General features: G+C 47.5%; 1 protein-coding gene across 1 annotated transcript in view; it reads left to right on the top strand.

Moving 5' to 3' along the window:
- Nucleotides 1–17,500, top strand: part of LOC112236278 (cytoplasmic FMR1-interacting protein 1 homolog) — an 89,817-nt gene that overhangs the window by 22,454 nt on the left and 49,863 nt on the right. The window contains 5 exon segments of the mRNA XM_042322672.1: nucleotides 2,799–2,876; nucleotides 2,991–3,092; nucleotides 4,730–4,911; nucleotides 14,754–14,850; nucleotides 15,534–15,662. Of these exon segments, the coding sequence (XP_042178606.1) occupies nucleotides 2,799–2,876; nucleotides 2,991–3,092; nucleotides 4,730–4,911; nucleotides 14,754–14,850; nucleotides 15,534–15,662 (588 nt within the window).

Here is a 17,500-nt window from a genome sequence, read left to right as displayed (position 1 = left end):
TATATATACACACACACACACACACACACACACACACACACACACACATCCTATATATACACACACACACACACACACACAAGGTCATCTTTGTAAATGACATCATAAATAGGACTGGTTGCAGCATTACTGTAAAAGTGGAAGGGGGAGGAAGTAAGGAACCTGTCGGCCTTGCATTAAAGACCAAAATTGGTAAAATGAAAATTGTGATAAATAAAAAAGTATACCAGTTTAATTTTAAGGACCCAAAATTTGACAGCCGTGCCATATAGATGGCAAAATAGTTTTAAGAGATTTTTGACGTACCGATTCCATGGCACATGGTTTATGAACTGATACGCAAAAACGACCAGATTCAAAACTTCACATTTTTGTATTTAAATTATTATACAGAATTCTTGCAACGAATAGATTGTTATATATATGGAGGACACAATCTTCTTTTAGAAGGTTATTTATATGGGGGATACAACCTTCCCAGCTCTGCCTATTTTGCTGCGATGAGGCAGAATAATTATATAATTTATTTTGGTAATGTCCATATTTACCTGGAGCTAACCCTGCCGATAGCACTACCGGGGGATCTGAAAAGTTATATTTAATCGATCAATAATAAAATAATACTTTCAGCCAAAATGTTTGTAAATTTAAAGATAGTTTATTTAGATTATGAGGATAGAAAGGTTTCACAAAAGTTCTGAGCATCACAGCATCAGTGAACATAATAATAATATTAATATATGACCAATAGAATCCAATATGGATGGTGTAAAGAGATAGATGGGAGGGGCTGAATGGAGCTGAAGGGTGGGACTGGATGGTGTAAAGAGATAGATGGGAGGGGTTGAATGGAGCTGAAGGTTGGGACTGGATGGTGTAAAGAGATAGATGGGAGGGGTTGAATGGAGCTGAATGGTGGGACTGGATGGTGTAAAGAGATAGATGGGAGGGGCTGAATGGAGCTGAAGGGTGGGACTGGATGGTGTAAAGAGATAGATGGGAGGGGTTGAATGGAGCTGAAGGTTGGGACTGGATGGTGTAAAGAGATAGATGGGAGGGGTTGAATGGAGCTGAATGGTGGGACTGGATGGACTGGATGGTGTAAAGAGATAGATGGGAGGGTTGAATGGAGCTGAAGGGTGGGACTGGATGGTGTTGAGAGATAGATGGGAGGGGTTGAATGGAGCTGAAGGGTGGGACTGGATGGTGTTGAGAGATAGATGGGAGGGGTTGAATGGAGCTGAAGGTTGGGAATAATAACAAGATGACTAATGTTAAACATACTGTGCCGTACAACATAGGTTCAGAACGTTTTGGAAACAGCACAGTTAAAAATATAAAGCAAATAGAAATCAAACTGGATGGACATCAGTAATAGATGGGAGAGGTTGAGGGTAGAGGAAGGACAGTACTAAAAACTAACAAAACTATTGTAGATAGACTGTATCCATAAAATGTGTATTGTATGTATAAGCTGAAAATAATAGGGGAGGGGTGGTGGGTTTTTTCCACATTATAAGATTCCGTTGAGGTTTACAGTTTAGTGAATGATTTGTCCCAAATGCAGTGCTCTTAGTTTAAATATTTGGGACTAATTTATTTCTGGCCACCCATTCTGAAACTAACTGCAGCTCTTTAAGTGTTGCAGTGGCATGTCATTAGTAAAGATTGAAAAAGTAAGGGGCCTAGACAGCTGCCCTGGGGAATTCCTGACTACCTGGATAATGATTCTGAGGGGAACAGCAATTAACTCTTTATCCACATTATAGCAGGGGGGGGGGTGTAAAGCCATAACACAAGTTTTTCCAGCAGCAGACTATGACCGATAATGTCAAAAGCTGGGTTGAAGTCTAACAAAACAGCTCCACAATCTTTTTGTCATCAATTTCTGTCAGCCAATCATCATTCATTTGTGTAAGTGCTGTGCTTGTTGAATGTCCTTCCTTATAAGCATACTGAAAGTCTGTCAATTTGTTTACCATAAAATAGCATTGTATCTGGTGAAACACTACGGGTTGGTAACAGACTGATTGGTCCGCTATTTGAGCCAGTAAAGGGTGCTCTACTATTCTTAGGTGGTGGAATTACTTTTGCTCCCTTCAGGCCCGAGGACACACCCTTTTATAGTAGGTTTAGATTGAGATGTGGCAATATCGTCCATTATTATCCTCAGTAATTTTCCATCCAAGATGTCAGACCCCGGTGGCTTGTCATTGTTGATAGACGACAACAAAAAATGTCACTTCTTCCACACTCACTTTACAAATTCAAAATTATAATGCCAGTGAGGGGTAATTAGTGTTTTAGAGGGACCGCCAGGTCACCATGAAACAGCACTGTTAGTCAGCCAGTCAGCCAGCCAGTCAGTCAGCCAGCCAGCCAGCCAGCCAATCAGCCAGCCAGTCAGCCAGCCAGCCAACCACCGAGACCAAGCCTGCTCTGAATGCACTGATGCACAACCTCTGAGAGGCTAGTAGCTGTATTGCACCAACCTCAGAGAGAGAGGCTAGTAGCTGTATTGTACTTCACCAACCTCAGAGAGAGAGGCTAGTAGCTGTATTGTACTTCACCAACCTCAGAGAGGCTAGTAGCTGTATTGTACCTCTGAGAGAGAGAGAGAGAGAGAGAGTGAGGCTAGTAGCTGTATTGTACCTCAGGAACCTCAGAGAGGCTAGTAGCTGTATTGTACCTCAGAGAGAGAGAGAGAGTGAGGCGAGTAGCTGTATTGTACCTCACCAACCTCAGAGAGGATAGTATCTGTATTGTGTTTGAGAGCCTTGTAACTGTCTTCCTTTTAGAATGAGATGCTGGAGGAGGGCCAGGAGTATGCTGTGATGCTATACACGTGGAGGAGCTGCTCTCGCGCTATCCCACAGGTAACCTCCATATAACTCACCTGACAAACCGTCTATACTGTGGGGTTCTAGTTGCAACCTGTTGTGCACTGGACCTCTATGTAAATATGTGACCGATCATCTCCCCTTCATCAGGTGAAGTGTAATGAGCAGCCCAACAGAGTGGAGATCTATGAGAAGACAGTGGAGGTGCTGGAGCCTGAGGTCACCAAGCTCATGAACTTTATGTACTTCCAGGTAACACCAACCAGCCGGAGGCACCCTCACCTCTCTCTCTCTCTCACACACCCTCACCTCTCTCTCTCTCACACACCCTCACCTCTCTCTCTCACACACACCCTCACCTCTCTCTCTCACACACACCCTCACCTCTCTCTCTCACACACACACCCCTCACCTCTCTCTCACACACACACCCCTCACCTCTCTCTCTCACACACACACCCTCACCTCTCTCTCACACACACACCCTCACCTCTCTCTCACACACACACCCTCACCTCTCTCACACACACCCTCACCTCACTCTCTCTCTCACACACACCCCTCACCTCTCTCTCTCTCTCACACACCCTCACCTCTCTCTCACTCACACACCCCCTCACCTCTCTCTCACTCACACACCCTCACCTCTCTCTCACTCACACACCCTCACCTCTCTCTCACTCACACACCCCCCTCACCTCTCTCTCACTCACACACCCCCTCACCTCTCTCTCTCACGCACCCTCACCTCTCTCTCTCACACACACCCCTCACCTCTCTCTCACACACCCTCACCTCTCTCTCACACACACCCTCACCTCTCTCTCACTCACACACACCCTCACCTCTCTCTCACTCACACACACACCCTCACCTCTCTCTCACTCACACACACACCCTCACCTCTCTCTCACTCACACACACACCCCTCACCTCTCTCTCACTCACACACACACCCTCACCTCTCTCTCACTCACACACACACCCTCACCTCTCTCTCACTCACACACACACCCCTCACCTCTCTCTCTCACTCACACACACTCTCTCTCTCTCACTCACACACACACCCTCACCTCTCTCTCTCACTCACACACACACCCTCACACCTCTCTCTCTCACACACACACACCCTCACACCTCTCTCTCTCACTCACACACACACCCTCACCTCTCTCTCTCACTCACACACACCCTCACCTCTCTCTCTCACTCACACACACCCCTCACCTCTCTCTCTCACTCACACACACCCTCACCTCTCTCTCTCACTCACACACACCCCTCACCTCTCTCTCTCACTCACACACACCCTCACCTCTCTCTCTCACTCACACACCCTCACCTATCTCTCTCTCACTCACACACACCCTCACCTATCTCTCTCACTCACACACACACCCCTCACCTCTCTCTCTCACTCACACACACACCCTCACCTCTCTCTCTCACTCACACACACACCCTCACCTCTCTCTCTCACACACACACACCCTCACCTCTCTCTCTCTCACACACACACACCCTCACCTCTCTCTCTCATACACACACACACCCTCACCTCTCTCTCTCTCACACACACACCCTCACCTCTCTCTCTCACACACACACCCTCACCTCTCTCTCACTCACACACACACCCTCACACCTCTCTCACTCACACACACACCCTCACACCTCTCTCTCTCACTCACACACACCCTCACCTCTCTCTCTCACTCACACACACCCTCACCTCTCTGTAGAAATATTCTCATATGTTCTGTGAAATATTGTATACACATTAATTAAAATAATTTGTTCAAATTAAATTAATATAAAGATGTGTTCTTGAAATGTAACTGTTAGACCTTCTATCCATGTCGACCCCCCCCTTTTCTCCTCATCAGCGATTGGCTATAGACCGGTTCTGTGGGGAGGTGCGTCGTCTCTGCCACGCTGAGAGGAGGAAGGACTTTGTCTCCGAGGCCTACCTCCTGACCTTGGGGAAGTTCATCAACATGTTCGCTGTGCTGGATGAACTCAAGAACATGAAGTGTAGCGTCAAGAACGACCACTCTGCCTACAAACGGTACAGAAAGGCCCTACATGGGGCCCTATTCCCTTTATAGTGCACTACTTTATACTACTGCCCTATTCCCTTTATAGTGCACTACTTTATACTACTGCCCTATTCCCTTTATAGTGCACTACTTTATACTACTGCCCTATTCCCTTTATAGTGCACTACTTTATACTACTGCCCTATTCCTTTATAGTGCACTACTTTATACTACTGCCCTATTCCTTTATAGTGCACTACTTTATACTACTGCCCTATTCCTTTATAGTGCACTACTTTATACTACTGCCCTATTCCTTTATAGTGCACTACTTTATACTACTGCCCTATTCCTTTATAGTGCACTACTTTATACTACTGCCTTATTCCCTTTAGTGCACTACTTTATACTACTGCCCTATTCCTTTATAGTGCACTACTTTATACTACTGCCCTATTCCTTTATAGTGCACTACTTTATACTACTGCCCTATTCCTTTATAGTGCACTACTTTATACTACTGCCCTATTCCTTTATAGTGCACTACTTTATACTACTGCCTTATTCCCTTTAGTGCACTACTTTATACTACTGCCCTATTCCTTTATAGTGCACTACTTTATACTACTGCCCTATTCCTTTATAGTGCACTACTTTATACTACTGCCCTATTCCCTTTATAGTGCACTACTTTATACTACTGCCCTATTCCCTTTATAGTGCACTACTTTATACTACTGCCCTATTCCCTTTATAGTGCACTACTTTATACTACTGCCCTATTCCCTTTATAGTGCACTACTTTATACTACTGCCCTATTCCCTTTATAGTGCACTACTTTATACTACTGCCCTATTCCCTTTATAGTGCACTACTTTATACTACTGCCCTATTCCCTTTATAGTGCACTACTTTATACTACTGCCCTATTCCCTTTACAGTTCACTACTTTATACTACTGCCCTATTCCTTTATAGTGCACTACTTTATACTACTGCCCTATTCCCTTTATAGTGCACTACTTTATACTACTGCCCTATTCCTTTATAGTGCACTACTTTATACTACTGCCCTATTCCTTTATAGTGCACTACTTTATACTACTGCCCTATTCCTTTATAGTGCACTACTTTATACTACTGCCCTATTCCTTTATAGTGCACTACTTTATACTACTGCCCTATTCCTTTATAGTGCACTACTTTATACTACTGCCCTATTCCTATATAGTGCACTACTTTATACTACTGCCCTATTCCTTTATAGTGCACTACTTTATACTACTGCCCTATTCCCTATATAGTGCACTACTTTATACTACTGCCCTATTCCTTTATAGTGCACTACTTTATACTACTGCCCTATTCCCTATATAGTGCACTACTTTATACTACTGCCCTATTCCTTTATAGTGCACTACTTTATACTACTGCCCTATTCCTTTATAGTGCACTACTTTATACTACTGCCCTATTCCTTTATAGTGCACTACTTTATACTACTGCCCTATTCCTTTATAGTGCACTACTTTATACTACTGCCCTATTCCTTTATAGTGCACTACTTTATACTACTGCCCTATTCCCTTTAGTGCACTACTTTATACTACTGCCCTATTCCTTTATAGTGCACTACTTTATACTACTGCCCTATTCCTTTATAGTGCACTACTTTATACTACTGCCCTATTCCTTTATAGTGCACTACTTTATACTACTGCCCTATTCCTTTATAGTGCACTACTTTATACTACTGCCCTATTCCTATATAGTGCACTACTTTATACTACTGCCTTATTCCTTTATAGTGCACTACTTTATACTACTGCCCTATTCCTTTATAGTGCACTACTTTATACTACTGCCTTATTCCTTTATAGTGCACTACTTTATACTACTGCCCTATTCCTTTATAGTGCACTACTTTATACTACTGCCCTATTCCTTTAGTGCACTACTTTATACTACTGCCCTATTCCCTTTATAGTGCACTACTTTATACTACTGCCCTATTCCCTTTATAGTGCACTACTTTATACTACTGCCCTATTCCCTATATAGTGCACTACTTTATACTACTGCCCTATTCCCTTTATAGTGCACAGTGGTGGAACTGGGCCCATGGCCTCCAGTGTCATCCTATCATGAGCAGTGATATGAGCAGTGATATCCTACCAGTCAAACTACAGTCCCATGGGAGATGCAGCATATTCTGGAACACATTTGCTATCATAGACACTAGATGGTATCATCACTCATCGTCCCCTCCCTGCTATCATAGACACTAGATGGTATCATCACTCAGCGTCCCCTCCCTGCTATCATAGACACTAGATGGTATCATCACTCAGCGTCCCCTCCCTGCTATCATAGACACTAGATGGTATCATCACTCAGCGTCCCCTCCCTGCTATCATAGACACTAGATGGTATCATCACTCAGCGTCCCCTCCCTGCTATCATAGATACTAGATGGTATCATCACTCAGCGTCCCCTCCCTGCTATCATAGACACTAGATGGTATCATCACTCAGCGTCCCCTCCCTGCTATCATAGACACTAGATGGTATCATCACTCATCGTCCCCTCCCTGCTATCATAGACACTAGATGGTATCATCACTCAGCGTCCCCTCCCTGCTATCATAGACACTAGATGGTATCATCACTCATCGTCCCCTCCCTGCTATCATAGACACTAGATGGTATCATCACTCATCGTCCCCTCCCTGCTATCATAGACACTAGATGGTATCATCACTCAGCGTCCCCTCCCTGCTATCATAGACACTAGATGGTATCATCACTCAGCGTCCCCTCCCTGCTATCATAGACAATAGATGGTATCATCACTCAGCGTCCCCTCCCTACTATCATAGACACTAGATGGTATCATCACTCAGCGTCCCCTCCCTGCTATCATAGACACTAGATGGTATCATCACTCAGCGTCCCCTCCCTGCTATCATAGATACTAGATGGTATCATCACTCAGCGTCCCCTCCCTGCTATCATAGACACTAGATGGTATCATCACTCAGCGTCCCCTCCCTGCTATCATAGACACTAGATGGTATCATCACTCAGCGTCCCCTCCCTACTATCATAGACACTAGATGGTATCATCACTCAGCGTCCCCTCCCTGCTATCATAGACACTAGATGGTATCATCACTCATCGTCCCCTCCCTGCTATCATAGACACTAGATGGTATCATCACTCAGCGTCCCCTCCCTGCTATCATAGACACTAGATGGTATCATCACTCAGCGTCCCCTCCCTGCTATCATAGACAATAGATGGTATCATCACTCAGCGTCCCCTCCCTACTATCATAGACACTAGATGGTATCATCACTCAGCGTCCCCTCCCTGCTATCATAGACACTAGATGGTATCATCACTCAGCGTCCCCTCCCTGCTATCATAGATACTAGATGGTATCATCACTCAGCGTCCCCTCCCTGCTATCATAGACACTAGATGGTATCATCACTCAGCGTCCCCTCCCTGCTATCATAGACACTAGATGGTATCATCACTCAGCGTCCCCTCCCTACTATCATAGACACTAGATGGTATCATCACTCAGCGTCCCCTCCCTACTATCATAGACACTAGATGGTATCATCACTCAGCGTCCCCTCCCTGCTATCATAGACACTAGATGGTATCATCACTCAGCGTCCCCTCCCTGCTATCATAGATACTAGATGGTATCATCACTCAGCGTCCCCTCCCTGCTATCATAGACACTAGATGGTATCATCACTCAGCGTCCCCTCCCTGCTATCATAGACACTAGATGGTATCATCACTCATCGTCCCCTCCCTGCTATCATAGACACTAGATGGTATCATCACTCAGCGTCCCCTCCCTACTATCATAGACACTAGATGGTATCATCACTCAGCGTCCCCTCCCTGCTATCATAGACACTAGATGGTATCATCACTCAGCGTCCCCTCCCTGCTATCATAGATACTAGATGGTATCATCACTCAGCGTCCCCTCCCTGCTATCATAGACACTAGATGGTATCATCACTCAGCGTCCCCCCTGCTATCATAGACACTAGATGGTATCATCACTCAGCGTCCCTCCCTACTATCATAGACACTAGATGGTATCATCACTCAGCGTCCCCTCCCTGCTATCATAGACACTAGATAGTATCATCACTCATCGTCCCCTCCCTGCTATCATAGACACTAGATGGTATCATCACTCAGCGTCCCCTCCCTGCTATCATAGACACTAGATGGTATCATCACTCAGCGTCCCCTCCCTGCTATCATAGACAATAGATGGTATCATCACTCAGCGTCCCCTCCCTACTATCATAGACACTAGATGGTATCATCACTCAGCGTCCCCTCCCTGCTATCATAGACACTAGATGGTATCATCACTCAGCGTCCCCTCCCTGCTATCATAGATACTAGATGGTATCATCACTCAGCGTCCCCTCCCTGCTATCATAGACACTAGATGGTATCATCACTCAGCGTCCCCTCCCTGCTATCATAGACACTAGATGGTATCATCACTCAGCGTCCCTCCCTACTATCATAGACACTAGATGGTATCATCACTCAGCGTCCCCTCCCTACTATCATAGACACTAGATGGTATCATCACTCAGCGTCCCCTCCCTGCTATCATAGACACTAGATGGTATCATCACTCAGCGTCCCCTCCCTGCTATCATAGATACTAGATGGTATCATCACTCAGCGTCCCCTCCCTACTATCATAGACACTAGATGGTATCATCACTCAGCGTCCCCTCCCTGCTATCATAGACACTAGATGGTATCATCACTCATCGTCCCCTCCCTGCTATCATAGACACTAGATGGTATCATCACTCAGCGTCCCCTCCCTGCTATCATAGACACTAGATGGTATCATCACTCATCGTCCCCTCCCTGCTATCATAGACACTAGATGGTATCATCACTCAGCGTCCCCTCCCTGCTATCATAGACAATAGATGGTATCATCACTCAGCGTCCCCTCCCTACTATCATAGACACTAGATGGTATCATCACTCAGCGTCCCCTCCCTGCTATCATAGACACTAGATGGTATCATCACTCAGCGTCCCCTCCCTACTATCATAGACACTAGATGGTATCATCACTCAGCGTCCCCTCCCTACTATCATAGACACTAGATGGTATCATCACTCAGCGTACCCTCCCTGCTATCATAGACACTAGATGGTATCATCACTCAGCGTCCCCTCCCTGCTATCATCACTTAGTGTCCCCTCCCTGCTATCATAGATACTAGATGGTATCATCACTCAGCGTCCGCTCCCTACTATCATAGACACTAGATGGTATCATCACTCAGCGTCCCCTCCCTGCTATCATGGATACTAGATGGTATCATCACTCAGCGTCCCCTCCCTGCTATCATGGATACTAGATGGTATCATCACTCAGCGTACCCTCCCTGCTATCATAGACACTAGATGGTATCATCACTCAGCGTCCCCTCCCTGCTATCATCACTTAGTGTCCCCTCCCTGCTATCATTGATACTAGATGGTATCATCACTCAGCGTCCCCTCCCTACTATCATAGACACTAGATGGTATCATCACTCAGCGTCCCCTCCCTGCTATCATAGACACTAGATGGTATCATCACTCAGCGTCCCCTCCCTGCTATCATCACTCAGCGTCCCCTCCCTGCTATCATCACTCAGCGTCCCCTCCCTGCTATCATCACTCAGCGTCCCCTCCCTGCTATCATCACTCAGCGTCCCCTCCCTGCTATCATCACTCAGCGTCCCCTCCCTGCTATCATCACTCAGCGTCCCCTCCCTGCTATCATCACTCAGCGTCCCCTCCCTGCTATCATCACTCAGCGTCCCCTCCCTGCTATCATCACTCAGCGTCCCCTCCCTGCTATCATCACTCAGCGTCCCCTCCCTGCTATCATAGACACTAGATGGTATCATCACTCAGCGTCCCCTCCCTGCTATCATGGATACTAGATGGTATCATCACTCAGCGTCCCCTCCCTGCTATCATCACTTAGTGTCCCCTCCCTGCTATCATAGATACTAGATGGTATCATCACTCAGCGTCCCCTCCCTGCTATCATGGATACTAGATGGTATCATCACTCAGCGTCCGCTCCCTACTATCATAGACACTAGATGGTATCATCACTCAGCGTCCCCTCCCTGCTATCATGGATACTAGATGGTATCATCACTCAGCGTCCCCTCCCTGCTATCATGGATACTAGATGGTATCATCACTCAGCGTACCCTCCCTGCTATCATAGACACTAGATGGTATCATCACTCAGCGTCCCCTCCCTGCTATCATCACTTAGTGTCCCCTCCCTGCTATCATTGATACTAGATGGTATCATCACTCAGCGTCCCCTCCCTACTATCATAGACACTAGATGGTATCATCACTCAGCGTCCCCTCCCTGCTATCATAGACACTAGATGGTATCATCACTCAGCGTCCCCTCCCTGCTATCATCACTCAGCGTCCCCTCCCTGCTATCATCACTCAGCGTCCCCTCCCTGCTATCATCACTCAGCGTCCCCTCCCTGCTATCATCACTCAGCGTCCCTCCCTGCTATCATCACTCAGCGTCCCCTCCCTGCTATCATCACTCAGCGTCCCCTCCCTGCTATCATCACTCAGCGTCCCCTCCCTGCTATCATCACTCAGCGTCCCCTCCCTGCTATCATCACTCAGCGTCCCCTCCTGCTATCATCACTCAGCGTCCCCTCCCTGCTATCATAGACACTAGATGGTATCATCACTCAGCGTCCCCTCCCTGCTATCATGGATACTAGATGGTATCATCACTCAGCGTCCCCTCCCTGCTATCATCACTTAGTGTCCCCTCCCTGCTATCATAGATACTAGATGGTATCATCACTCAGCGTCCCCTCCCTGCTATCATGGATACTAGATGGTATCATCACTCAGCGTCCCCTCCCTGCTATCATGGATACTAGATGGTATCATCACTCAGCGTACCCTCCCTGCTATCATAGACACTAGATGGTATCATCACTCAGCGTCCCCTCCCTGCTATCATCACTTAGTGTCCCCTCCCTGCTATCATAGATACTAGATGGTATCATCACTCAGCGTCCCCTCCCTACTATCATAGACACTAGATGGTATCATCACTCAGCGTACCCTCCCTGCTATCATGGATACTAGATGGTATCATCACTCAGCGTCCCCTCCCTGCTATCATGGATACTAGATGGTATCATCACTCAGCGTACCCTCCCTGCTATCATAGACACTAGATGGTATCATCACTCAGCGTCCCCTCCCTGCTATCATCACTTAGTGTCCCTCCCTGCTATCATAGATACTAGATGGTATCATCACTCAGCGTCCCCTCCCTACTATCATAGACACTAGATGGTATCATCACTCAGCGTACCCTCCCTGCTATCATGGATACTAGATGGTATCATCACTCAGCGTCCCCTCCCTGCTATCATCACTTAGTGTCCCCTCCCTGCTATCATAGATACTAGATGGTATCATCACTCAGCGTCCCCTCCCTGCTATCATGGATACTAGATGGTATCATCACTCAGCGTCCCCTCCCTGCTATCATGGATACTAGATGGTATCATCACTCAGCGTCCCCTCCCTGCTATCATAGATACTAGATGGTATCATCACTCAGCGTCCCTCCCTGCTATCATAGATACTAGATGGTATCATCACTCAGCGTCCCCTCCCTGCTATCATGGATACTAGATGGTATCATCACTCAGCGTCCCCTCCCTGCTATCATAGATACTAGATGGTATCATCACTCAGCGTCCCCTCCCTGCTATCATGGATACTAGATGGTATCATCACTCAGCGTCCCCTCCCTGCTATCATCACTCAGCGTCCCTCCCTGCTATCATCACTCAGCGTCCCCTCCCTGCTATCATAGATACTAGATGGTATCATCACTCAGCGTCCCCTCCCTGCTATCATAGATACTAGATGGTATCATCACTCAGCGTCCCCTCCCTGCTATCATGGATACTAGATGGTATCATCACTCAGCGTCCCCTCCCTGCTATCATCACTCAGCGTACCCTCCCTGCTATCATAGACACTAGATGGTATCATCACTCAGCGTCCCCTCCCTGCTATCATCACTTAGTGTCCCCTCCCTGCTATCATAGATACTAGATGGTATCATCACTCAGCGTCCCCTCCCTACTATCATAGACACTAGATGGTATCATCACTCAGCGTCCCCTCCCTGCTATCATGGATACTAGATGGTATCATCACTCAGCGTCCCCTCCCTGCTATCATCACTTAGTGTCCCCTCCCTGCTATCATAGATACTAGATGGTATCATCACTCAGCGTCCCCTCCCTGCTATCATGGATACTAGATGGTATCATCACTCAGCGTCCCCTCCCTGCTATCATGGATACTAGATGGTATCATCACTCAGCGTCCCCTCCCTGCTATCATAGATACTAGATGGTATCATCACTCAGCGTCCCCTCCCTGCTATCATAGATACTAGATGGTATCATCACTCAGCGTCCCCTCCCTGCTATCATGGATACTAGATGGTATCATCACTCAGCGTCCCCTCCCTGCTATCATAGATACTAGATGGTATCATCACTCAGCGTCCCCTCCCTGCTATCATGGATACTAGATGGTATCATCACTCAGCGTCCCCTCCCTGCTATCATCACTCAGCGTCCCCTCCCTGCTATCATCACTCAGCGTCCCCCCCTGCTATCATAGATACTAGATGGTATCATCACTCAGCGTCCCCTCCCTGCTATCATAGATACTAGATGGTATCATCACTCAGCGTCCCCTCCCTGCTATCATGGATACTAGATGGTATCATCACTCAGCGTCCCCTCCCTGCTATCATAGATACTAGATGGTATCATCACTCAGCGTCCCCTCCCTGCTATCATGGATACTAGATGGTATCATCACTCAGCGTCCCCTCCCTGCTATCATGGATACTAGATGGTATCATCACTCATCGTCCCCTCCCTGCTATCATAGACACTAGATGGTATCATCACTCAGCGTCCCCTCCCTGCTATCATAGACACTAGATGGTATCATCACTCACCCTCCCTGCTATCATAGATACTAGATGGTATCATCACTCAGCGTCCTCCCTGCTATCATAGACACTAGATGGTATCATCACTCAGCATCCCTCCCTGCTATCATCACTCAGCGTACCCTCCTGCTATCATCACTCAGCGTACCCTCCCTGCTATCATAGACACTAGATGGTATCATCACTCAGCGTCCCCTCCCTACTATCATAGACACTAGATGGTATCATCACTCAGCGTCCCCTCCCTACTATCATAGACACTAGATGGTATCATCACTCAGCGTCCCCTCCCTGCTATCATAGATACTAGATGGTATCATCACTCAGCGTCCCTCCCTGCTATCATAGACACTAGATGGTATCATCACTCAGCGTCCCCTCCCTACTATCATAGACACTAGATGGTATCATCACTCAGCGTCCCCTCCCTACTATCATAGACACTAGATGGTATCATCACTCAGTGTCCCCTCCCTGCTATCATAGACACTAGATGGTATCATCACTCAGCGTCCCCTCCCTACTATCATAGACACTAGATGGTATCATCACTCAGCGTCCCCTCCCTGCTATCATAGACACTAGATGGTATCATCACTCAGCGTCCCCTCGCTGCCTTGATCTCTCACGTACTGTTCTTCCTCTGTCTCCCCCTGTCCCTCCTGCATTCTATCTCCTTCCCTCTCTCTCTCCGGCCTTCTTCTTCCCTCTCCGTCTCCTCCCCCCTTCCTCTCCTCTCCTCCCTGTAGAGCTGCCCAGTTCCTCAGGAAGATGTCAGAACCCTCGTCCATCCAGGAGTCTCAGAACCTCTCCATGTTTCTGGCCAACCACAACAAGATCACTCAGGTAACACACACACACCTGGCCAACCACAACAAGATCACTCAGGTAACACACACACACCTGGCCAACCACAACAAGATCACTCAGGTAACACACACACACCTGGCCAACCACAACAAGATCACTCAGGTAATACACACACACCTGGCCAACCACAACAAGATCACTCAGGTAACACACACACACCTGGCCAACCACAACAAGATCACTCAGGTAACACACACACACACCTGGCCAACCACAACAAGATCACTCAGGTAACACACACACACACCTGGCCAACCACAACAAGATCACTCAGGTAACACACACACACCTGGCCAACCACAACAAGATCACTCAGGTAACACACACACACCTGGCCAACCACAACAAGATCACTCAGGTAACACACACACACCTGGCCAACCACAACAAGATCACTCAGGTAACACACACACACCTGGCCAACCACAACAAGATCACTCAGGTAACACACACACACCTGGCCAACCACAACAAGATCACTCAGGTAACACACACAGCTTTGAGGAAAGCACCGTGCCGACGAACATGCTATTGTCCATCATTCTCTGTTAATCTCCAACGATTCTATTTGTTGAATCTCGCCACCCAGTAGGTTTCAGCTGTTGGTCTTTCCTCTCTAAAACAACACTTGTCAGTTAAACATCTCTCTCTGTCCCCAGTCTCTGCAGCAGCAGTTGGAGGTGATTAACGGCCACGATGAGCTGCTGGCTGACATAGTCAACCTGTGTGTTGACTACTATGAGAACAGGATGTACCTGACCCCCAACGAGAAACACATGCTGCTCAAGGTACGCTACCGTCTGGCTGGCAGGCTCCGAACATGGCCTCCTATTCCCTATATACTATCTGGCTGGCAGGCTCCGAACATGGCCTCCTATTCCCTATGTACTGTCTGGCTGGCAGGCTCCGAACATGGCCTCCTATTCCCTATATACTATCTGGCTGGCAGGCTCCGAACATGGCCTCCTATTCCCTATATACTATCTGGCTGGCAGGCTCCGAACATGGCCTCCTATTCCCTATATACTGTCTGGCTGGCAGGCTCCGAACATGGCCTCCTATTCCCTATATACTGTCTGGCTGGCAGGCTCCGAACATGGCCTCCTATTCCCTATATACTGTCTGGCTGGCAGGCTCCGAACATGGCCTCCTATTCCCTATGTACTGTCTGGCTGGCAGGCTCCGAACATGGCCTCCTAGGTCTGTTAGGTCTGTACCTGTCTGTTACCTCTAGGTGATGGGGTTAGGTCTGTACCTGTCTGTTACCTCTAGGTGATGGGGTTTGGTCTGTACCTGTCTGTTATCTCTAGGTGATGGGGTTAGGTCTATACCTGTCTGTTACCTCTAGGTGATGGGGTTAGGTCTATACCTGTCTGTTATCTCTAGGTGATGGGGTTAGGTCTGTTATCTCTAGGTGATGGGGTTAGGTCTGTACCTGTCTGTTACCTCTAGGTGATGGGGTTAGGTCTGTACCTGTCGGTTACCTCTAGGTGATGGGGTTAGGTCTATACCTGTCTGTTACCTCTAGGTGATGGGGTTAGGTCTGTACCTGTCTGTTACCTCTAGGTGATGGGGTTTGGTCTGTACCTGTCTGTTACCTCTAGGTGATGGGGTTTGGTCTGTACCTGTCTGTTACCTCTAGGTGATGGGGTTTGGTCTGTACCTGTCTGTTACCTCTAGGTGATGGGGTTTGGTCTGTACCTGTCTGTTACCTCTAGGTGATGGGGTTTAGTCTGTACCTGTCTGTACCTGTCTGTTACCTATAGGTGATGGGGTTTGGTCTGTACCTGTCTGTTACCTCTAGGTGATGGGGTTTGGTCTGTACCTGTCTGTTACCTCTAGGTGATGGGGTTTAGTCTGTACCTGTCTGTTACCTCTAGGTGATGGGGTTTAGTCTGTACCTGTCTGTACCTGTCTGTTACCTATAGGTGATGGGGTTTGGTCTGTACCTGTCTGTTACCTCTAGGTGATGGGGTTAGGTCTGTACCTGTCTGTTACCTCTAGGTGATGGGGTTTGGTCTGTACCTGTCTGTTACCTCTAGGTGATGGGGTTTGGTCTGTACCTGTCTGTTACCTCTAGGTGATGGGGTTTGGTCTGTACCTGTCTGTTACCTCTAGGTGATGGGGTTTGGTCTGTACCTGTCTGTTACCTCTAGGTGATGGGGTTTGGTCTGTACCTGTCTGTTACCTCTAGGTGATGGGGTTTGGTCTGTACCTGTCTGTTACCTCTAGGTGATGGGGTTTGGTCTGTACCTGTCTGTTACCTCTAGGTGATGGGGTTTGGTCTGTACCTGTCTGTTACCTCTAGGTGATGGGGTTAGGTCTGTACCTGTCTGTTACCTATAGGTGATGGGGTTTGGTCTGTACCTGTCTGTTACCTCTAGGTGATGGGGTTTGGTCTGTACCTGTCTGTTACCTCTAGGTGATGGGGTTTGGTCTGTACCTGTCTGTTACCTCTAGGTGATGGGGTTTGGTCTGTACCTGTCTGTTACCTCTAGGTGATGGGGTTTGGTCTGTACCTGTCTGTTACCTCTAGGTGATGGGGTTTGGTCTGTACCTGTCTGTTACCTCTAGGTGATGGGGTTTGGTCTGTACCTGTCTGTTACCTCTAGGTGATGGGGTTTGG

This window comes from Oncorhynchus tshawytscha, linkage group LG05 (assembly GCF_018296145.1).
Source record: "Oncorhynchus tshawytscha isolate Ot180627B linkage group LG05, Otsh_v2.0, whole genome shotgun sequence".
Classification (NCBI taxonomy): domain Eukaryota; kingdom Metazoa; phylum Chordata; class Actinopteri; order Salmoniformes; family Salmonidae; genus Oncorhynchus; species Oncorhynchus tshawytscha.
This window is presented reverse-complemented; position numbering and strand designations above follow the sequence as displayed.